Consider the following 24,506-nt stretch of genomic DNA (forward strand, 5'->3'; position numbering starts at 1 on the left):
AGCCTCCCAGCCCATCCAGGGAGAGCACATGACAGTATCCCATACTGTCAGTACCAGGACCATCTGAAACTCCGGAGGAGATACCTAGAGAACTGGAGACTTCTGACTTAGAGATGGAACCAGCAACCCACCTGTCCTCATCTTCCCTTGATGACACCATCATCACTGTCCGTCCATCCCGTCCTGTCCCGTTTCCTCCTCCTCCCTCCCCCCCAACCACCCAATGTGGGCAGCCAGTGATTTTAAACATTTTCAGGACCTCTACAGGAGGGTCGCAGAGTCCCTGGACATCATACTGGAGGAAGTCCAGGAGTGACAACAAAAGTTCCTCGACATCTTACATACATCGACATCTCCCAAAATAGCTTTGCCCATGAATAATGCAATCATGGAACCCATTATGTTCATTTGGCAGACTCCAGCAATGATACCTCTCTCCTGCAAGAGGTCTGACAGAAAATATTATATCCCGGCAAAGGGAACAGAATTTCTCATTTCACCCCACGCCCAATTCTGTGGTGGTGGACACTGTTAACAAGAGGGACAGACAATCTTACCCCCAAAACAGCCCGTACAACAAAGATTGGAAGAGGTTCTACCTCTTTGGCTGAAAGGCCTACTCCTCCGCGACACACCACCTTCGGATCAGCAATTAGAAAGCAACGCTGGCAAAATAAGACCACACAAACTATGGGAAGTTCTCCAAATTTATTGAATTCCTCCTGGAGGAGAAAAAAGAACAGTTCAGAGCGCTCATCTCCGAGGGACAACTGATCTCCAGGATGGCATTACATGCTGCTCTGGACTCAGCAGATATTGCTGCGCAATCTACAGATACTGCAATAGTTATGAGATGAGCTTCTTGGTTGCCTCTCTTTTGTTTCCTGAGCGAGGTGCGATCGATTGTGGACGATCTGTCATTTGACAGGCCTAAACTCTTTGCGGCTGAGACAGATGAGTATCTGCACAGGCTCAAGGACTCAAGGGCAACACTGAAGTCCTTGGTCATCTATACTCCTAGGACAAAGAGATGACAAGGAAAGTATTACAACCCACAGAAATTCTGGCTCATGCCATATTCACAAACACACAGGCAATACGAGCCACAAGGCCGAAAACAGGGGCCCACAAAGAGACAACAGCCTCCACCTCAATCTACCACATCTCACCAACCTTCCTCCAGACAGCAAGTTTGAGACGTTGCTTGAAAGTCCATTCGGAGATCGTCTGACTCCATACTACCCAGTTTGGCAATCCATCACTACAGACAGATGGGTACTGGAGATAATCGAGGTTGGATACTCCATCCCATTTACTTCCACTCTCCCTTCCTCTCCCTCTTCAGGGACTCCTCTCACAAAGACCTACTGCGACAAGAGGTAACCCATCTCCATCCATCTAGGAGCAGTAGAACCAGTACCAACAAAACACAGAGAGAAGGGTTTCTATTCAAATTACTTACTCTCTCAAAAAAAAACAGGAGGGTGGAGACCCATTCTCAATCTCTGATGGCTCAACAAATTTGTGAGAAACCAGCACTTCAAGATGGTCACAGTGGCCACCATAATTCCATCTCTAGAAAGGGGGGCCCTCAACCTCCAGGACGTCTACTTCCATATAACAATTCACCCATCACATCAGAGGTTTCTTCAATTCACTCTAGGACCAGATCACTTCCAATACAAGGTCCTACCCTTCACACTGTCCACTGCTTCCCAAGTCTTCTCAAAGGTACTCGCAGTAATTGCAGCGTACCTATGCAGGAAAGGAATCATATTTCCTTATCAGGATGATTACCTACTGAAAGCGCCAAATTGAGCAGCGGCAATAAAGGCCACCCAACAAATGGTAGCTCTCTTTACACAATTAGGTCTCCAGATAAACACTCAAAAATCAACCCTCACACCAGTAAGAGAACTGGAATTCACTGGAGCCTATCTCAGCTCACCTGAGGCAACGGCCTCTCTACCAAGGCAATGGTTCCTAACTCTAACAAATCTAATTTCCACAATACTAAACAATCCTTAGACAAAAGCCAGGACTTGTCTACAATTATTAGGCCACATGGCTGCAACAACTTTCATTGTCCAGGATGCAAGAGTCCATATGCGGACCTTGCAGGGATGGCTCTGCACACAATACTCCCCAAGAAGGCATAGCATAAACAAACACCTCACAATGCCAAGCACAGTAAAAGACTCTCTCCTCTGGTGGACATAACCTGACAATGTATGCCTTGGGTCGCTCTTTGTGCAAAATTCCCCTACAATGACAAATGTGATGGATGCATCATTCCTAGGCTGGGGAGCACATTGACTTCTCATTTTACCCGGGACAGCTGGTCCGCAACCGAAGCCCCCCATAAATCTCCTAGAATTACAAGCTGTTCACAACGTGTGCACCCAATTTTTACCCATGATCAAGCAGAAAACTATACAAATTCTTACAGACAATGTAGCATGCATGTTTTACATGAACTGACAAGGCCCCCGCGGATGCTCACATTCCCTGTGTGTGGAAGCCATGCGGCTCTGGAATTGGTGCATCACTGACAATAGCCACGTCACAGCATCATATCTCCCCAGACATCAAAACACCGCAGCAGATGCATTCAGCAGGCATTTCTCTCAAGACCACGAGTGGGAACTGGGTATCTGGATACTGCACAACATATTCAAACAATGAAGATTCCCCACAGTAGACCTCTTTGCTACCACGCACAATGCCAGATGTCCACAGTTTTGCTCCAGGGCCAGACTGGACCTCCAGTCCTTGGGAGATGCCTTTCTTATCGAATGAGATGCTCCTCTCCTATACGCATTTCCTCCCACCCCCCTTCTAGCACGGGTACTCCACAAGATCAAACAGGACTAGTCCACAGTGATACTAATTGCTCCCACATAGCCCTGTCAAAATAGTTCCCTTACCTGCTCCAAATGTTAGTGTGGAAACGTGGCACTGTTCCTCGCCTGCCTCGTCTCTTTTCCCAGGACACAGGCCAAACCATTCACCCGAATCTGAAAAGACTATGGCTCAAAGCTTGGTTGCTCCCTGGTTCCAAGGATCCGAAATGACCTGCTCCAAAGACGTGCAGAACCTTTTACTGAATAGTCACAGAGCAACTATCTGTCACACACATCTACACAAATTCATGGTGTCAAAAGAGGCAGATCATATCGATCTCTTCTCACTTACCTGTGATTCTGGACTATTACTTCAACTCAAGGAATCAGGACTTTCAATGAGTTCAATCAAGGTACACCTCTTCACTATCACAGCATTCCGCCACAAGTGCTTTCTCAAGGACCTCAACATCATCTACCCTACCATTGGACTTCAATTTAGTTCTCTGGGAAATTACCAGACACCCTTTGAGCCATTCGCTATATGTTCTCTCCTTCACCTTTCAATGAAGGTGGCCTTCCTTGTCACCATTACTTCCACAAGGCGGATAGTAATACTTGGGGCCCTCATGGCTGATCCATCCTACACAATATTCTCCAAAGATAGGATGCGGCCCAAGGGTAATTTTAAGTTCTTACCTAAGGTCATCTCATCATTTCACCTCAACCAACCCATTCACCTGCGAAAATTCTACCCAAAACCACATAGGGACAGGCGGGAAGCCATACTCCATACCCTCGATTTACGCAGGGCCCTGGCGTTTTACATAGACATAACGAGGTCATGAAACTGTTTGTCTCAATCACTGTACGATTAAAAGGAGACGCCGTATCTAAACAGTGGCTCTCCAACTGGATTTCCAACTGCATCAAACTGTGTTACTGTCAATGTAACCTGCAACCCCATATGGGGATTTGCATGTACTCCACCGGGGCAATATCAACGTCAATAGCTTTTCAAAACAGTGTTTCCATTACTGACATCTGTAGAGCTGTAACCTGGGCATCAGCGCATACATACACCTTATGCAGTAACATAGGTTCTTCTAGATGTGTGTCCCTGTGGGTGCTCCACTACCCTCCATCCTCCCTGCTATTTTGGAGATGTACACTAAATGCTCTGCAGTGGAGGAGGAACAGAGGGCTGGTTGGTCGCACACCGCCAGATAACTGCTTGAAGCGGCACAAGACGGGGATGACACATGTGCGACCAAACCGGGCACTGCTACCACAAATCTCCGATTACAAGCACAGGGGCACACAAGCACCTAAAGTGGAGCACTCACAGGGACACACATCTCAAAGAACCTATGTTACTGCACAAGGTGAGTAACTTTCCCTTTGCACTGCCAAATGCAGCGCGTCATTTACTCATGCAGGATATTTGGTAGCTGTTTTTGGGGTGTGGTGATGATCAGTAAGAAGAATAGCAAAATTTGAAGAAAGGACAGAGCAGCATAACCTTTCTGTCCTTATGTTAGCACACACTTCAGCTCTGATTCAGCAGAGCATGTAACCACATCCTTAAATCTCTCTATTTAGAAAAGCATGTAATGTGCTTAATATTAAGCATGTACTTAAGTCCTTTGCTGACTTGAGCCTTTAAATGTGCACCAAATGAATGTTACAAAATGCAGCAGTGTCTTTTCTCTTTAGTCTTCAACAACTAGAATTGTTTTAACTTAAAGCCACTTTTACTCATTAATTTTATGAGCACCATTAAAATATTTTTGGTTTTAAAACTTTGGGTTGAGATCTTTGAAAATACTCAATATTGGCCAAACTCTGAAATCTATGGTGTTTTACCATTGACTTCAGTGGGAGTAGAGTAAACAATGAATGCTTTTGAAAATTCCTCCCTTAAGATTTTAAATAGGTTTGTTGTAATTGTGATACACCTGATTTACAACTTTGTACCATTTAAATACATTCTCAATTTTCTGTTCTGATTGACTGACACTTCTGTTTAGGAAACGACTGTATATGGAAGTATTTGAATATACACGTCCAATGATGCATCCAGAATCTGGTAAATTCTATCAGATTAATCCAGAAGAATATGAACACCCAAATCCCTGGAAAGAAAGCTTTCAGCAGCTGGTATGAATGTTGTTTTTTCACATCCCCAGAAAGATTCCATATTGTAATTTAAAGACAGTTTGCAAAGGTGAAGTACAAGATTTCAGTAACTAAGCCAATACGTGTAGGATTCCCTCAACAGCCAGACTAAGAGAGACTAGTTGCATGTTGATTTTCTTAAAATCTGAAAGGGAAAAAAAGTTGTGGGATTTTGGGGTGGGGTGGGTCCCTTTTTTGTATTGCTCCTCTTAGCTTGATTATGCTGGGCAGTAAACACACGGACAAAGTTACTGAAACGTTGAGGGAATTTTACATTTGCAAGTCACCTTTTAAAACACCATATTCCTGTCAAGCTTTGATGGTGATGTAGAAGGTTTTCAGCTTTATGGTGCAATATTATAATAAACCATGATTTAAAAAATCATTGTACCTGTCTGAAAAAGGTGCCTGTATCCAAGTGACTTATCTTGGACCACTCTTTGCAGAAATTTGACCTCTTGTGCTGGAGCTTCTGGTGAGCTTGCCAGCTCAATGTTTCTGGATGTGAATTGAGGTTCTTCTTAGCGTGTTCATCATTGACTCTATAGAGCTTTGTCATAGCCCTTGGCTATGTAGTCTTGTTGTCATAATGGAACTGACTCATTAATATTTGGTGCACTTTCCTTAGTAAGCTCAGAATACATTGACTGTAACACTTGGTCTTGAACGAGAGAGGACATTACAGCTTATGTGGCAGGAGTTTAGCAGCAAATAATCTTTTAAGGCAAATGATGGGAATTCTAATCCAAAATATAATAATGGGTGGGCACCACGCTTTCCAAAATGTGTGTAAAGGAGTAATAAAGTAGGATATTGAGTTAGTTTATTAATATTTATAATAGTATTCATGTTCTAAGATTGTTGAATAAGGGCACTTGGTTTGGCTATAAGTATGGGGCTAATGGTTAGCCCAGAAAAATCAGGTGCAAAGCTGCAAGGAAGTTGAAAGATTTGTTTAAAATAAAATCTCCACCCCACTTTGGTAATGTGGCAGGTGGCCACAGAATGAAAATGGGGGGTGGGAAAAGCTACCATGGTCTATCCAAATTTTGATAAGATGAGAATTTTGCTCCCTTTTTCTGACTTCCACCTTATGCAATCAAGCGCTTTTTAAAAGAAAGGATCATGTGTGTTTTTACCTTTATTTTTATGCAATCCTTGGATGTATAAGCCTAGGAATACCACGTATAAGTGGGGAGGTGATATTGCCATTGTATACAGGACTGATCAGATCATTACTGAAATTTAAAAAGGATGTTGAAAAATCGGAAAGGGCTTGAAAAAGAGTTATGAGAATAATCTGAGGTCTGTGAAAGTGTGCCGTACATTGAGGGATTAAAGCTCAGTATATTTCATTTATCCTAGGGAAGTTTAGTAAGAAGTTACTTGATCGCAATGTGCAAGTACCTGCATGGGGAAAAATATTTCTGATATCAGAAGGCTCTTTAATCTAGCAAACAAAGTCATAACATCCAGTGGCTGGAAACTGAACCTCGACAAATTCAGGCCTAAAATAAGGCACACATTTTTCACAGAGAGGGAGATTAACTATTGAAACAACTTACCTATGGATTCTCCATCACTTGAAGTCTTTAAATCAAGATTTAATGTTTTGTAAAAGATATACTCCAGCTCAATCAGAAGTTATGAGTTTGATTCAGGAATGACTTAAATTTCTATGGTCTGTGGTATGCAGGAGGTCAGATAAGATGGCCATGATGGTCCTTTCTCATCTTAAAAATTCTGGATCTTTTACTGCTTGCTTATTTGTTGATATCAATATTAACATTACAACTTCTTCCTTGGTCCTAATTAACACTTTAAAATGTAGCTAAGGGATGCAAATTTTTGTATCCGTACTTGGTGGAAATTGCAACTCATGGAATCCAGATGTATAGTGAACATATTTTCAAAATATAAATTATGTTACGGAACCTATCAAACTATTACAACTATACCCTTTTGCTGATTTACTTTCTAAAATGTTTATATATACATACATATATAACAAGCTTGTTTAGCTATAGGTTTATCTTGAGATATTCTCTCTATTTCAGTACAAAGGAGCACATGTAAAGCCAGGCTTTGCTGAACACTTCTACAGTAACCCTGCAAGATATAAAGGAAGAGAAAATATGTTGGTATGTTCCTGAATCACTTCATATGAATATTTGTATACCTTTCTCATCGTTATTTTTTGCGAAACTCACGTTTGTATTTTGTTTGTTTGTTTTTAGTACTATGACACCATTGAGGATGCCCTCGGTGGGGTTCAGGAAGCTCATTTTGATGGACTTATCTTTGTTCACTCTGGTATATATACTGATGAATGGATATATATCGAATCTCCAATCACTATGATTGGTGCAGGTATTTAATTTGAAATCTTTATCTCAATGTATAACCTTTCTTGGCTCTTAACAGGTGTATTACAAATATATCTTAGACTATCAAGTAGCATGTATAAAGACTTTTCTGTATCAGTCCAGATGTAGGTATCTTCTGTGGCAAGAGAGTGTGTCACTAATAGAGACAACTGGGGTATGTCCTGTCCTCTGTCAACCGGACAAGAAGCAACAGATCAGAATGAAGCAATTTACACTCTTGGAACACTGCCTTTTTCTACTTTCTACAAGTAGACTGTGCAGTTTTCTTCTTGCCTCACTTCAAAAAGCAGCCAATGGTTCTGACAGAGGTGCTCTCTGTTAGTTATTGCTGTAGCTGGTTTTGTTTATAATGGAGAAAAAACAAAAGAAACTTTAAAAAAAAAATCACTTTGGAAATATGGCCTGCTCTTCACTGCAACTGAGCTGCTCAGTCCTCTTTCATGGGACCTGTTCATGTGAAGAGGTTCACCGTGTCTGTAGAGCAGACTCCATCAGATTTTTTGTGATCAGCTGTTGATCATAATGGAAGAAGCTCAAACAATTTGTGCAACACATTAGAGGGAAAGGAGTCCAGGAGAGCTGGCTGTATTTTAAAGAAGCCTTATTGAGGGCGCAGAAACAAACCATCCCAGTGTGCAGAAAGAAAAGCAAATATGGAAGGAGACCAGCTTCGCTTAACAGTGAAATCTTTGGTGAGCTTAAACGCAAAAAGGAAGCTTACAAGAAGTGGAAACTTGGACAGATGACTAGGGAGTATAAAAATATTGCTTGAGTATGCAGGGATGTCATCAGGAAGGCCAAAGCACAATTGGAGTTGCAGCCAGCAAGGGATGTGTATGGTAACAAAAAGGGTTTCTGCAGTTATGTTAGTAACAAGAAGGAGGTCAGGGTAAGTGTGTGGCCCTTACTGAATGGGGAAGGCAACCTAGTGACAGATGATGTGGAAAAAGCTGAAGTCATAGAATCATAGAAGATTAGGGTTGGAAGAGATCTCAGGAGGTCATCTAGTCCACCCCCTGCCGGGCCTTAAAAGCTTCTAAGAATGGAAATTCCACCACTTCTCTAGGTAACCCATTCCAGTCCTTCACCACCCTCCTAGTGAAATAGTTTTTCCTAATATCCAACCTAGACCTCCCCCACTGCAATTTGAGACCATTGCTCCTTGTTCTATCATATGCCACCACTGAGAACAGCCCAGCTCCATCCTCTTTGGAACTACAGGAAAAACTATTTCACTAGGAATGGGTTACCTAGGGAAGTGGTGGAATCTCCATCCTTAGAGGTTTTTAAGGTCCGGCTTGACAAAGCCCTGGCTGGGATTATTTAGTTGGGGTTGGTCCTGCTTTGAGCAGGGGGGTGGGACTATCTATCTGATCTGTTTCCCTCCTTTAAGGTAGTTTCAGCATTTCACTTTTACCAGGAAATTTCTCTCCTGAATTTCCCTCTTGCTAAGGCTTGGTAAGAAATCTTCTGGTATTCCTTTGATGTACTTGGTTAAAACCAAAGGGTTGAGGAAGTCCCATTCCCTTTTTAGCCTTTTCCAATATCCCATAATTAAAAGGTTAAGCTACAATCACCTCCTTGGTAGAAAGAGGAGAGAAGCATCTGTAGATGAACTAAATACTGACCCTGCATCTGGCACATGCTTCCTGAGTCTGTCTGAATTGGCCAATGTTGTGTCTGAGCATCTAGTGCTTAGTGCAGTCATTCTTGAGCTGCCTTTTTTCTCTGAGGAGCAAGTGTTCTGGTATTGGTTTTCTAGCTTCTTCATCTCCTGCCCACAGTTCTATTCCTTTTCTGTCTTCAGCTCAGCTGTAAGGTTTCTGGATCCCCTCCCCAGGATAAGGGTACTTGCTAGTTTGACCTACATATCTGTAACGTTGGCACTTGTGACATATGAAGTACGAATTGTGTATTCATAAATATTTTTCCATGACATGAGTACAGATCCTCGACCTAAGGTCATTTGGTTAGGGTAAACGGATAGCATTAGGGAAATGAGACAGGCTATGTTAATGTATTCACAGCTCTGGAGAAGTCAAAATGGAAATCATGTTTGCAGAGTGGGATGTGAAAATTGCTTCATTCTGATTGGGACTTTTCTTCCTGATAGTTAGAGAACAGGAGCATAACATGTTATCAGGCAACAGAAAAAGATCAAATCTGGTTTAAGGGCAAAATCTTGTCCTTGCCCATGGAAGGTCCCGGGTACTGTATAACTGAGGGGAGCTCTCTGGCTTCCTTCACCTCTGTGTATACAGCAAGGTTTGCAGTTGGCATGGATTGATCTGCTGCTGTGTGAATTCACCAACTCTATTCAGGGGAGCACAGCAGCAGGAACTCCTGCAGCTGAAATACCACTACTGTGATCGTGGTTCAAGGATAGTGGTCCTTGCTTCTCCATGAACAGTGGGGAGGATTCCTTCTCCTATAGCTGTACAAGCACAGCTGTATGGTCATGATTCAGGGGAAGAGATTAAGAAGTAGCTTCCTCCTGTTTACTTAGCAATTCCATTGTATTGTAGAGCTACAAAGAATACTAAAGTGCTTAATTTCTTTCTTTCTTCAGTTGTTTGTAATATTCCGTCAAGCTAATTGTTTTGATGCAAATCTGAGTGGTCATTCTTAGGGTTAGTCTAAACATATTTTTGTACTGCTGTAAGTATATTGGATTGATATAGTTAGTGGTACAACCGTCCTGAGTGGATGTAGTTTTACTGCTATAAAGGTGCTTATCAGTATAGTTTATTTGCATAAAGGTTTCTAAACTGATATAGTTATAGCAATATAAACACTGTAGACAAGCCCTTATTTCTGAATAAGAGTGTTCCATACAGACTTGTACCAAAATAACTAAAAGTGTGAATTATAACTGGTTTAGTTATTTCAGTTTTGGTTTGTGGTGACATTAAATTGGCTCTCTTGTTTACTACTGTTCTTAAGCACCAACATCACTGAGGTCAATTCAGCTATAAAAATATTTTTTTAAACTTGTGCTCCCTCTGCTGGCTCTTCAGCAGTAGCATGCAAAACACTTTTGTCAGACTCAGTATAAAGAATGCTGAAGAAGCTTGCTATTCATATTTCAAGTTATTGCATCTTGTAGATTAGCAATTTTAAAACATTCTTAACACTTATTTTGAAAAGCTTAACATTTATTTATTCTGAACTGTAGTTCAGTTTTAAACTGTAATAAACTTTTAGTACATTAAGTATAAAAATAGACTTTCCTACAGCACTCTGTATGTATGTTGAGAAATTAGGAGATACCACTTTTTTGGTTTTGTGAAAATTGTAAAGAACATGCATGTATTAGCAAGGATCTACTATGTGATGGTGTACTGAATTTGTGTATTTAGTCTTAATAAAAAGATTTAGAATCCAGACCATATACAGCACCAGGTTGTAACTGTTCTACTATAGTACAAGTTTGAGCCCAAATATGTTACAGTTGTCTCTCTAATTTTTTATTAAAACTTAAATGGTATTTTGTAATCAGTTTTATTTTCGTATGCACTATATTGAATTATCTATTTCTGGTTTATTTTAATGGGGAACAATTTCCTAACAGTTAGAATAGGGAATTGGAAGTCAGAACACCAGGGCCAAGTCTGCACTAGAAAAGGTTTGCTGGTATATATTTAATACTAGTATTAGGTGTGGCGTTTACACCAGTAAAAAGTGCTTCCCTGAACAACATAAGCTATACTAGCAAAGGCACTTTTATGCCAGTGTAACTGCATCTAAACTAAGGCCACATCTATGCAACAGAATTCTGCTGGTGTAGCTAGGTCAGGGATCCTCTTTGCACCCATGGCTGACACAGCTGTACTGGCAGAAGGTGGTAAACAACTATACTGGCAAAACTGCACTGTTACTAGAATATCTTGTTTTGCTCATGGGGAGTGGTTTCACTGTGCCAGTGGAAAGCACAGCTTTACTGGTATTGCTGTGTGCACATTAGGAGCACTTTTAGTATATCAATATTCCTATATGGTAAAGCGCTCCTAATGTAAATATGCCTGAGAATCTGCATTTGTTTTTTCACTTGTAGAACTTGAAATGTTTGTTTTCAGTTTTCATAGGAAAAGAGTAAGCTTTTATAATAACTTCTGGTTTACAGCACCTGGAAAAGTAGCAGATAAAGTCATAATAGAAAACACTAGAGATTCCACCTTCGTTTTTATGGAGGGTTCTGAAGATGCGTACGTTGGGTATATGACAATCAGGGTAAGCAACCTGAGTAGAACTTTTAATAATTTCCAAAATTATGCTTTTTTAAAAAATATCAAAACATTACATTTTATTCTCTTAGTTCAATCCTGATGACAAATCTGCTCAGCACCACAATGCACACCACTGCTTAGAGATTACCGTGAACTGCAGCCCAATAATAGATCACTGTATCATTCGAAGTACCTGTACAGGTTAGTGTCCTCTTCACTGTTAAATTAATTTTAAACACTGTTACTGAAATGGGATAATTGCAGTGAACATAATGTTTTTCTGTCCATATGCAACACAAAACTTAGTCATGAACATTTTTCCTTCTCAATTATATTTGGCTAGAACCTGTCCTTTTGGATGCAGACCTTGCTCTAGTTTATCTATGCTTTAGTCGCTTTGAGATTGAAATTATTACCATGCAGTATATGTAAAGCTATTCCTGAAGATCATTTAGAAACTACAGCTGGTACAGAGTGACCTTGTCTGTTTGGATAGTGATGTTTTATGTTGGAAGTGCATAACAGTTGTTATTGATGTCTGCTTACCAGACATCATGGATGAGATCTTGGCCCTATTGAAGATTAGTGGAAGGGTGTCTTTGGAAGGGGGCCCCTTACTCTGGAGCCTGCTTTTCCTCCCCATTAGTTAGACATTGCCATACTCTGTTGATGATCTTGGCATGATACAAAATATTTGATTGCCCCAGACCCTTGAAGGTGATAGATTGCTGAGGGTGTAAATAGACTAAAGTGGGGGAATAGTTAGCAGTCTTGAGAGAGTGTAGAGAGTTTTGTTGTATCTTGTGTTTTTCTTTTGCATATTCTTCAGTGAGGGTGTGAAAAGTTGGATGAACTATTTTTTATTAACTTAAATAAATACACAAAATATTGCCCATTCTGCCAGTGACATGCTGTTCGTGTAACCTTTGACATGTGACTTAAAATCTCTCTGCCTCAGCTTCCATATCTGCAAAATGGGGATGGTAATAGTTTCCTGTCTGTTTTTCATTGCTTTAATAAAAAGCATTAAATGAATGCTACATGTTTAAAATATACATTTTAGATGCCAGTGCATACTGTATGTTTTCTTGTAAACGTAGGGCCAAACTATCTGTAAATACACTTTACTTTGAATCTTTGATAACTGTACACTTTTCTTCCAGTGGGCTCTGCAGTATGTGTTAGTGGCCAGGGAGCTTGTCCCACTATCAAACACTGTAACATCAGCGACTGTGAAAATGTTGGACTTTATATTACCGATCATGCACAGGTACTTTCTATTTCAAATTTTCCCCCTAAGTTTTGTAGAACTATTTATTACTGTTGATTTGTTTTTTACTTACTTTTTGCCAGGGAATATATGAGGACAATGAGATCTCCAATAATGCATTAGCAGGAATTTGGGTTAAAAACCATGGAAACCCCATTATCAGACGGAATCACATTCATCATGGACGTGATGTTGGTGTTTTCACATTTGACCATGGCATGGTAATGTACATTTTTGTTTTGAAGAGAGATTATTATACATTACTGTACATCTATAGCTCTCAGATATCATTGCACAATAGTTTTGAAGAAATGTTTTTTTATTTGTGACCATATACTTTTAAAATCTCTAATGTTTCTTCCCTCAACTTTCTTCATTGTCCAAAATTGTTTACCTTAGTTTTAAAAACAAACTTAGTTGAAAAGTGAAAGCCAATCAGAACAAAGCATAGCATAGACCACTTCACAGTAGGTTGGCAACACAAATGGATTAGATTCAGGAATCAAAATAATGAAAAATCACTGCTGTAACAAAATGCTGTAAATATTTAGGTGCACACTTACACAATTGGCTCTTAAAAAAATAAAATAAGGTTTTTACATTAATTCTGTACCTTATGAAAGTACCTGAAAGATTTAGGAGTGTAGTAAAATATCACATGAAAACAATCAATCTGATTTAATGTTGCATCTTTGCAACAGAATATGCCAGGTCCTGAGTAATGTCTTAGAATCATAGAATATTAAGGTTGGAAGAGACCTCAGGAGGTCATCACGTCCAAACCCCTGCTCAAGGCAGGACCAACACCCACTAAATCACCCCAGCCAGGGCTTTGTCAAGCCAGGCCTTAAAAACCTCTAAGGACGGAGATTCCACCGCCTCCCTAGATAACCCATTCCAGTGCTTCACCACCCTCCTAGTGAAATAGTGTTTCCTGATATCCTCCCCCACTGCAACTTGAGACCATTGCTTCTTGTTCTGTCATCTGGCACCACTGAGAAGAGCCTAGCTCCATCCTCTTTGGAACCCCCCTTCAGATAGTTGAAGGCTGCTGTCAAATCTCCCCTCACTTTTCTCTTCTGTAGACTAAATAACCCCAGTTCCCTCAGCCTCTCCTTGTAAGTCATATGTAGGATGCTGGCTCTTCTGTTGTAGAATTGGTGTTGGAATCCACCCATTATCACAGAATTGTGCTTCAGAATTGAAGCTTTCCCTTAGGAGAAAAAGTTTCTTACACCTAGTGGTTGCAAAGAAAACCTTAAAAATACAAACTGAATGAAAACTGATGCAGTGATGTTGTCTTGATTCTGCATAGACGCTGAAACAATAACTGGAGTGTAAACTGCCCTGAGTAATCCCAATGGGTTCTCTGAAATACAGAGATGACACTATACATATCTACACTGTTAATTGTTTCATTGCTGATCATATTAGCAGAAATATCCTGCTGGAGTGCAGCATTCCCAAAGCGTAACCCATGCATGCTTGAGTGCCAAAAGTGCCAACTTTACCCAGTTGCCAAAACCAGCAATTTCCTCCAACCACTTGTCTCACGCAGTTATGTATATAAATATGTGCAGCACATTGAAATTGTGGCGAGAGAATAAGATGAATTTAATATAATATCAAACTAAACATGGGGGCTACTTCACTAATTGTATTATTCAATTTTAGTATTTAATATAAATAAAAAAGTCTACTAACCTGTGTAATTTGGAGCAGAAAGTGGATTTGCCATCTTTTCTGAAAGGCAGCTTCATCCTTCAGTGCTGGGTGTTTGATATCATGAGCAGAGAGTATCAGTGGATGTCATATAGGGACTGCTCTTCAAGCCTTTAAAAATGATTAAAAGACTCCTTACCTAAGTTTTATTTAGGGTGCTGAATATTTATCTGAAAAATGAATTTTTAAAAAACATCATCCATAGCAGTTTTCTTATCTATTTAATGTGCTCACAGTGTTGCTGCAAGGTTTAGAGCTTTTATAAAGATGCTCATGGTGATGCACTGTTTTGATTTCTTACGTTGGAAAAAAAAGTAAAGCACCTCCCCGTCTCGGTTGTTTGCTTATAATGTAGTAGGACATATATAACTATTCTCTCTAAGTGGGAGGAAGAAATAGGTCAAACTGAGACCGATGAACCATAATGTCCCAGTTTTAGTATTGTAATGTTCTTAACCATAAAATCCTTTGAAAGAGCACTTCCCACATCTTACGGGCTCTTTTTGGCTAACAGTATTCTCTTTGGGTGTTTTTGTGCTGGTAACTGGGTAACATGACTGGGCAAAATCTCTTTGGTAACACTGTTTAACTAAGCGGGTCTAAGCACAAACAAAACATAAATAAATTTTCTGTGTAGCCTTCATCTTCAACTTCTGTCATTCTTTACGTTTTAAAAATCCAGAGATAGTATGTTTCAGTACTGAATTCCTACCCTATACATACTCTGTTCCTTTGAGTTTTTCCGAATTTCTGCACTTGAGTCCTGGCTGCAAAAGATTCTACAGTGCTTTGTCAGATTTCTTGTTCTCAGGCCATTCTTTTTGTTTCAGCAATCGTGGGCTCTTTAATCTCTTGTCACTGGTGTGGCAATTTTTCAACATTTGTATAAGTGCTATGGCATCGCTTCAGATCTGCCAGTGCCAAACGTTTAACAAGAAGCATTTAAAAATGCGGTATGTTGTTGACAGTCTTAGATGTCGTGCATTGTACACTGTTACTAGGTGCCTGACATGAATTGCCACAGCCATCTACCATAAATCATATATTTACTCAGTGCATGAAAAGAAACTTTCATTTACCAAGAGAATAAGTTTTCATAATTCTCTAATTTAAAAGCTTTGGCAACAGACAGTCTGGTTTGTTCCTCCCCTCGCCCCCCCGCATACAATATATAGTAATATTGCCCACCCTGATGAAAGTTCTGTATGCATATTCACACTGAGAAATAGTGTGGTAGCATGGCACTTACTGGGTGATATCAGGAATTTGGCAGCTCATTTTTACAATTAAAAATAAAATAAAAAGCTTATTTAAATTAAAAAATAACTATAAAAAGCCTTTTTGTTGTGTTGCACATTGTCAGTATTCAGTAGTGTAATCAAAATTCATCTTGGCTGTCAAATCAAAGGTCTGATCTTGTAAACTCTCAAAATTGAGTTTAGTCCCATTGACTTCAAATCATGTTGTAAAACAAATGACACTTGTACTGAAGTGCAGAGGATTCCAAAATTTTGTGAGGCAGATTTTATACCTGCATTTCATTTTAAGCTACCAATCAGATTAACTATGTTTGTTAATTTAATTGATATCAGGAACTCAGATAATCTTCAACTCATTTAACCAGTTTGTAACCAGTTCACTTTTTTTCCTTCTTGCACCCCTGATATTTTGTTTCTTATCCATTCCTCTCTTCTAGTCCTTTCTTTATAGTACTTCCCACATCGTTGTTCTGTTTGGTTTGTTGCATTCATTCTGTTCCCTTCATGTTGGTGCTTCTACTGCTGCTTGTAGCACTTTCCGCAGCAGCAGAGTGAAGCTGGCTCTTGATAAACTAAAGGAGTCATTCCTGTTTCTCTCTTCTCATCATATATTCCCAACAGAAATTAGCAGATTTTTGAGTGTGTCTGCATGCAGCTATTTGGGTGAGTCAGAGGAGTAAAACTGATTAGGTTCATGTTCATTCTGATTTGCTGAGTAAATGTTGTGAGCAGCTGGGGCACTTGGTGTGTTCCTTTTAGAAGAGTGACAGTCACCACCAATTTGGTTGACTTAATGTACTGTCTCTGCACACATGCACATCATACATTATTTAAAAGTTAATTATGTCTACTCTATGAGGAGTGTAGCGAAGCGACGACTCACCGGTGCGGCACCTCCTGCTCGTTGTCCAGGGAATTAGCTCAACTCCAGCAGTGGAGTGCCCTCTGCAGGCTGGTGTCTCACCTGCTGCTGGCCCAGTGTCCTTCCTGGACCCCGGTGCCCCTTTCCCTTGGCATTCTGCCCAAGCAGTACCCCCACTCTGGGTCTCCCCTCCCAGGGGAACCTCCAACCCTCTAAACCCACCTTGCCTCAGTGGCTACTGCCTGTCATCATCTAGCCCCCGTTCATTGGGGCAGACTGCAGCCTGTAAAGGCCACTCATCATTGGCAAGGGGTTAGGACCTGCTGCCTTTGCGTATCTCTGGCTGCCCCTCTGCAACCCCAGCACCTGTGTGGGCCTTCACCAAGACCTGCAGCCTGGGGTTTTCCCAGGTGGGAACTCCCCAGCTCCTCTTGCCCTTGCCCTTGCCCTGCTCAGGCACCTTCAGTTCCCAGGCAGGCAGCCCTTCTCCCTCCAGGGCTAGAGTAAGACTCCTCCAGCTTCTGGCCCACAGCCCTCTTATAAGGGCCAGCTGGGCCCCGATTAAGCCAGACACACCTGTGGTCAGTTTCCCCCAGCTGTTCTTAATCCCTTTTGCTGCTGCAGCCCTCTCCATGGCTGCTTTTAACCCCGTCAGGGCCAGAGCAGGGTGACTGCCCAGCTACAATGAGGTATGGTATGGAGCTGACAAATGGTACTACTACCATGGAAATGGGGATAAACAATGACATCAACATGTTAAAATGATGACCACTGAAATATTTTGATTCATTTTTGTTAGTTGAATGACTATGTATTATTTCAAGACATAAAACTGGATTTGTTTGTGACCTCAAAGCATTGCAAGAACAATCTAAAAAGTAAAACAAAATCTAATAATAAATTTGTACAGGTATCACTGAAATGTAATCGTGCCAGTGACATTTGTAGTCAACATCATTATCATCATCTTGTTCTTCATTATGATGTCTGTCAAGAGTTTCTGGCTTATCACAGTCTTCATTGCCTTGGTATGTACCCTGTTATGTGCAGGGAGGATTGTTCTGACTACAGACACAGTTGATTATGCAGTGACCCTACTGGTATGGGCACAAATAAGATCTTGTAGAAGCTCAGATGCCATTGAGCCCTTGAAGAATACAGGAAGTGCTTCATCATCCACATTTTTCTATCCATGTTGCAATGGTGATCTAATATATGGTTTACCTATGAGCAAAGACATCCAAATCTTTGTTTACCAAGATGCTCTTTTGATATGGTCTTCAAACTTCCACCATGTGGGACAGTTTTGGTCAGTGACTTGTCCTTTCTAGACTAGCCTAGATTGAGGCACAAGCGATCCGGGTCTCTTTAGTCCTTTTTCCTTCTCCCTCTGGTCACGCAGCAGTACTACCAATTGTCTTGCTGCAGAAGTTGTGTCATTTTCTCCTGATTTGGCAAGATCTCTGAAATGGTAAGCTCCCTTTGTTTTGACAACATTAAACAGAGTTTTTCCCCAATTTCAAATAGGCATGACACAGTCACATCCTATTAATTCGTGTACAGCAGAAAATTTGTTTCAGAAGTCAGGAATGAGGGCATAACAAATTGCATGTACAGATATGAAGCAACGCTTGTCAGTTGTGCTGGTAATGGTGTCAATTTCAAGCCATGCATTAACTATATGCTACATTTATTGGAAAGTGACCAGCAAGGACAAAAACAGGTGTATCAGGTGAGCTAATCGCTGTGGTTCCTTTGATTCCAAGAGACCCAAAAATCCATATTAGCTCATGCAGAAGCATCCTCTTGTCACTTCCTCTTGAGTACTTTACAAGTCTTGGGCTTCTTCAGCACATCTACTAGTGACAGACTTTGCTACTTAGCTGTCGGAAAAGCCTCCAGGAAGAAGGAGTATTTGTGTTGGGTGCGCTTCTACAGTCTCAAGTGCATTTTGACCCATGTATTCATAGAGGACTTTTATAAGTGATTTTTGGATGCCACATTTAGAAATTTTTTCCATGGAGGCACAGGGCGTACACAACCCCCTGGCATTTCTTATATCCAACCTTAGATCCTGTCTGGGGCTGTCTTTCTGCAGTTTTCACAGAGTTACTGTTGTCGTCTGTCAAAGACTTTGATTACACAATTAGCTTTGTCAAACCGTTTAGGACCTGCCTAAAGTACTCAGCAGCCAGTTTTATCAAATGTGTGGAATTTGTCTCCAGCCATCATTTGTGTGACAGCTGTGATATCCCTCATGTACACTGTGGTTTCTTTGTTGCATGCTCTTAGCTCATGGATTCATTCAGCTTCAGCTTCTAGCTCATGTCCTAAATCAGCTTTGTTTGTTCTTCCCATTGTTCCATCAGCCTGGAAGAGGGAAATAGGCAAAGATCCTATTGGGTGACTAACAACTATCGCCTCTGAAACATCATCTCTGTATCTTGCTAAGGACAGAAGACAATATCTGGGCTGATAGCTGCTGTGATTGTCCCTCCCTTGCCAGACTTAAATTTGGTGGTCTTGACCATAGAATCATAGAAGATTAGGGTTGGAAGAGACCTCAGGAGGTCATCTAGTCCAACCCCTGCTCAAAACAGGACCAGCACCAACTAAATCATCCCAGCCAGGGCTTTGTCAAGCCGGACTTTAAAAACCTCTAAGGATGGAGATTCCAGCACCTCCCTAGGTAACCCATTCCAGTGCTTCATCCTCCTCCTAGTGAAATAGTGTTTCCTAATATCCAACCTAGACCTCCCCCACTGCAACTTGAGACTATTGTTCCTTGTTCTGTCATCTGTCACTACTGAGAATAGCCTAGCTCCGTCCTCTTTGGAACCCCCCTTCAGGTAGTTGAAGGCTGCTATCAAAACCCCCTCACTCTTCTTTTCCGCAGACTAAATAACCCCAGTTCCCTCAACCTCTCCTCATAAGTCATGTGCACCAGCTCCCTAATCATTTTCATAGCCCTCTGCTGTACTCTCTCCAATTTGTCCTCATCCTTTCTGTAATGGGGGGCCCAAAACTGGATGCAATACTCCAGATGTGGCCTCACCAGTGCCGAATAGAAGGGAATAATCACTTCCCTCGATCTGCTGACAGTGCTCCTGCTAATGCAACCCAATATGCCCATTAGCTTTCTTGGCAACAAGGGCAAACTGTTGACACATATCCAGCTTCTTGTCCACTGTAATCCCCAGGTCTTTTTCTGCAGAACTGCCGCTTGCCAGTGGGTCCCTAGACTGTAGCAGTGCATGTGATTCTTCTCTTCTAAGTGCAGGACTCTGCACTTGTCCTTGTTGAACCTCATCAGATTTCTTTCAGCTCAATCCTCCAATTTGTCTAGGTCACTCTGGACCCTATCCCTACCCTCCAGCATATCTACCTGTCCCCCCAGCTTAGTGTCATCTGCGAACTTGCTGAGGGGGCAAGCCATTCCATGTCAGCAAATGTTTTGATGCCAGATATCTGAAGAAGCTGTGTGTCCCATCAGAATCAAGTGCACGTCTCACAAATCTCTCCATTTGTTCTTCACCAATATCTGCTGTTTTCAGTAGAGATTCTTGTACATCTGATGTTACATGCAGTCCAGGGGACATGTTGATAAGCACTTCTGGATGTGATTAAGGGTCAGATGGGTTTGTTATAATGTTGACATAGTGCTCTTTTTAACGTGCTCTTCATCCCTCTTCAGTGCAGAGGCAAGGGCTTCTTTCTCTCGTAGATTTTGCTTATTCATAACATGAAACTGTGTAATCTCCAACACCTCATATTGACCGGTGCATAAGTGTCACTGAATCAGAAAGCTACTTTCTAGAATATTTTAAAAGCTAGCACTGACGTGCATAGACAATTACAAATCAAAACTTTCTACCAGGCAGACTAGCTGCTACACTGTGTGTACAAACAATTACCAATTGAGAAGCATTGCACTAGGAATTCATACATTTGTATCTGCCCACAATGCAGTACAAATTATGGTCATGCAATCTTCTGCTACTGCCGCACAGCCTTCAGAGAGAGACTGATCTAGTCAGCAAATTTCAGTTGGAAAATATAGAAAACTATTATAATCACTTGTGAGATACTTTGACAATTAAGAATATGCAATTTTGAAAACATTTCATGTTAGTATATTACAAAATCTTGATATTCACCTCATGCTTAACAGTTTCATCATCTCTGGGGTAGGGGGAATACTTGTCTATGCAAATCCAATAAAAATCTTTTAATAGATTGTTCTTTGGTAGCTTTGGCTAGTAAACACCACATTAAGGTGTTGAAATTAATGTAAATAGTAAAAACGATAGTCACAGTCATGTTGCCGTGTTGTCTGGCTATACCAGAAGAAGGACAGGAAACCCTGAATGTGGTTTAATTAGGCCACAACTTTATTATCGAGTGTCTGGAAGTACCCGAGATAAAAGTGTACAGTGCAAGTAACTCTATGATCATTTCAGTATCTACCCAGAGGGCTTCCATCAGCCCCTTCATCCTGGTCCTTGGCCAACACGTTGCTGGACCTTACCTTTCCTCTCTGCCAAATGAGGGTTAAGGTGGGCTATGGGGGGGGGGGGGGGGTTGGCTCCCTCCCCTGCCAGTCATAGGAGCCACGAAACCCTTTCCCACCCATTTCCACTCTTTTAACAAACATCTCCTTTAAATCCTTTACAAAACCAGTTATCTGATCACTGTATCCCTTCCCTATGGAGTACCTGCACTGGACATCCACTCCACACTTAAAGAATGAGTTGTGATATCATAGCCTAACCAAGCCCCCTTCACGCTCCTGCCAACCCACTGTGGGGAAGGCCATTCTGCCTTGGCCAGTCTGGCGGTGAGGGAAAAATTCCTTCCCAGCCTCCCGAGAAAGGAGCAGATAGCACAGTGCACCAACCGTGGAATGTTACCAAACCTGGTATTTCACCACTTTCAACATGGGGAGGGTGGGTGGTGATCTGCCTAGTCTAGCTGAAAGAGAACTTCTCTTGCCTGACTTGCAACTATGTACTCTCCACCCTCTTCGGGTCAATGTGGTGGTGCTGACTTGCTCTGCGTCTGCAGTAATGTTCGTGCCCCTGCCCTTAAAGAGGTATACTCCTCTTCAAGACTCTTTCTTATTTTGTGTATCATTGTTTCGCCTCGCATACAGGCTTACAGCATCACTTGACAGTTCTGTATCATATCTCATTTAAATGTACATAAAATTTCAAATTTTATGTAATGGGGGGAGGGATAGCTCAGTGGTTTGAACATTGGCCTGCTAAACCCAGGGTTGTGAGTTCAATCCTTGAGGGGGCCATTTAGGGATCTGGGGCAAAAATTGGGGAATGGTCCGGCTTTGAGCAGGCGGTTGGACTAGATAACCTCCTGAGGTCCCTTCCAACCCTGATATTCTATGAAATGATATATGATATGGGTGCATGAAGGATAGGTACATTCAACTCCAAAAATACACTTTTTTTTAGAGCATTGCTTCATGCCTATTTGGGTAACTTGAGAGATGCAGGAGGGATAGGGATGTGAGCATCCTATTGTGAACTTCAGCTCTCATAACTCTTAGATTAAAATGCAGAATTACCAATTTCTAATTTAATCTAATCTTTCTGAATTTACTTGTCTCTTTTTAGAAGTTATTACATAATCCACTGTTCGATTTCTGGAAATTTGTCTTCCTTTTTTATAAATACCTACAAATTAAAGTTCCTCGAGTAGTGTCCCTATGGGTGATCCACTGTAGGTATGCTTGTGTCCCTGTGCTGCTGATCGGAGAACTTTGGTAGCAGTGCCCGTTAGGCCCGCACATACGCTGTCTCTCCTTGTGCTGCACGACGAGTCTAGTCAACACATAAAGGCTAACCCTTCTCAGTTCCTTCTCAACCACGCCTCACTAGAGACGGAGCTATTCACAGTCCGTTAGGATCATTACTTTCTATTTTCATTTCTATAGTTAGTCTCTTAGCATAGTTGTTTTTTCTTTACCCTGTATTTTCCTCTTAAAATAAATAAATAAAAACCTTATCCTCCTTTCCCTCCCGCTTTTTCTTCCTCATTGGGGACCCTTTCCCCTACAAGGTATGCCTGGTTTACCGGGCTTCAAGAAGTGCCTCACTTGCAAGGAGGCAATTTCTGGTTGCAGACAAGCGCTCCCAGTACATTCACTGCCTCGGGGAAGGCCACGTCCAGCAGAAGTGTGGTCTCTGCCAGCAACTCAGACCACGCTCGCGTAAGGACAAAGAGCTCCGACAGTAGATTATCTTCACGGAAGCGGCTCTCAGGACCCATGCCACGAGTCACCTGGCAGATGTGAGTCTTCCCCACAGCCCTCTACATCTAAAGGCTGTGGGTCAAAGAAGCAAACTGCGGACCCTTCTCACATGTCATTGAAGAAGGTAGGAAGCCCTGATAGTGAGCCCCAAGCAGTCCTTATCATGCTCAGTGTCGTTGGCACCAAAACCTTCCAAGTCTGGTACCCTCAGCTCACTGAAACCGACAGCAGCAGGTACCATCGACGTGCCCAGGGACCCAATCGGCATTGAGAGACAGGAGTAAGCACTCCACTAAAAAGGAGCTCCTGATACACGGGTCTGTATCAGTACCATCATGTACACCTCATCCGGCATTAGAGTGACTGATATGGGCAAGATCCCGGCACTGCCATTGGCACTGAGCTGGTCAGTACCAGCGGAATTCTGCCACTCCAGACACCTCCCCATATTGGACATATCAGAGTCCTCACTTCTCTGTACCAGGACCTCTGGACCAAATCTCCGCCTAGCACGGGAATCATCCCAGCTGCCATACCACGCTCCCCCACCCTCTAGCGAGAGTTCAGACAGGAAGCCAGAGGAGGTGGCATCACAGTACACCTCCCAGGCTCCATATGGTGCCCAATATCAACAGGGCCCTAGAATGTACCCGCAGATGGCCCCACCATCACCATCACCCATGGACACCACCGCCGGGCTCTGTGCCGCCACCACCACCCCAGTGGCCGTATTGGGACGCTTGGGCAGCATATTGTCAGCATGCCCCTCGAGCTTTGAGCCTCACCCAAGAAGTCTTGAGAGACACCCCCTCAGCTTGCAGGACCCAGAGCTTCGGAGCTTCCAGAAAACATCATTGAAGAACATGAGGGCAGTGCTGAGGAAAAAGTGACCCCAAGAACCATATCCTCCTTCTCCATGGATGAAGCCACCATGCCTTCCCCACCATCTCTAGCTGATGACTTTTGTCTCTTCTAGGATTTGGCAAAGAGAGTTGCAGACACTCTCTCCAAATACCACTGGAAGAAGTCAGGGACACCCACCATCGTCTCCTTGACATGCTCCATTCACCCTCTTCCTCAAAGATTTACCTTCCTATTAATGAGGACATCTTGGACCCGTCAACAACTGCTGGCAAACCCCAGTGTCGGTAGCGCCTATCTGCAAGCAGGCAGACAAAAAATACTATGTCCCAGCTACGGAATCTGAATTCTCTTCTCCCATGCTCCATCCAGCTCCATTGCAGTGGATGCCATCAACTCCCATGGCCATCAACGCCAGATGAGGTCCATTCCCTACGATAGGACATGGAAGTTCCTGGACCTTTTTTCAGGGTGGATTTGATTTAAATCAAATTGATTTAAATCACTAGTTAGGAAGACTCGATTTAATCCAGGATTTCTACATAAAAGTGCATTCTTGTTGGTTGTTATAACCTTAATACATATTCGTCACAACTCAGAGATAGATGTAGGTTTCATTTTTAGAAGGTA

General features: G+C 41.9%; 1 protein-coding gene and 1 long non-coding RNA gene across 5 annotated transcripts in view; one reads left to right on the plus strand and one right to left on the minus strand.

Moving 5' to 3' along the window:
* The window catches only part of FBXO11 (F-box protein 11), a 203,683-nt gene that overhangs the window by 111,832 nt on the left and 67,345 nt on the right, over positions 1 to 24,506 (plus strand). For all 4 annotated transcript variants that reach the window (XM_048842941.2, XM_048842942.2, XM_048842945.2 and 1 more), the window contains exons 5-11: positions 4,874 to 5,003; positions 7,079 to 7,162; positions 7,259 to 7,391; positions 11,532 to 11,638; positions 11,724 to 11,835; positions 12,798 to 12,904; positions 12,988 to 13,125. In XM_048842941.2, the coding sequence (XP_048698898.1) occupies positions 4,874 to 5,003; positions 7,079 to 7,162; positions 7,259 to 7,391; positions 11,532 to 11,638; positions 11,724 to 11,835; positions 12,798 to 12,904; positions 12,988 to 13,125 (811 nt within the window). The remainder of the gene's footprint in view (positions 1 to 4,873; positions 5,004 to 7,078; positions 7,163 to 7,258; positions 7,392 to 11,531; positions 11,639 to 11,723; positions 11,836 to 12,797; positions 12,905 to 12,987; positions 13,126 to 24,506) is intronic.
* On the minus strand, positions 604 to 15,200 carry LOC125633551 (uncharacterized). The gene is made up of 3 exons (XR_007355651.2): positions 14,609 to 15,200; positions 2,928 to 3,075; positions 604 to 1,017 (listed from the first exon to the last, which is right to left on the minus strand). It is a non-coding gene; the product is annotated as an uncharacterized LOC125633551 (long non-coding RNA).

Source organism: Caretta caretta, chromosome 3, assembly GCF_965140235.1.
Source record: "Caretta caretta isolate rCarCar2 chromosome 3, rCarCar1.hap1, whole genome shotgun sequence".
NCBI lineage: Eukaryota > Metazoa > Chordata > Testudines > Cheloniidae > Caretta > Caretta caretta.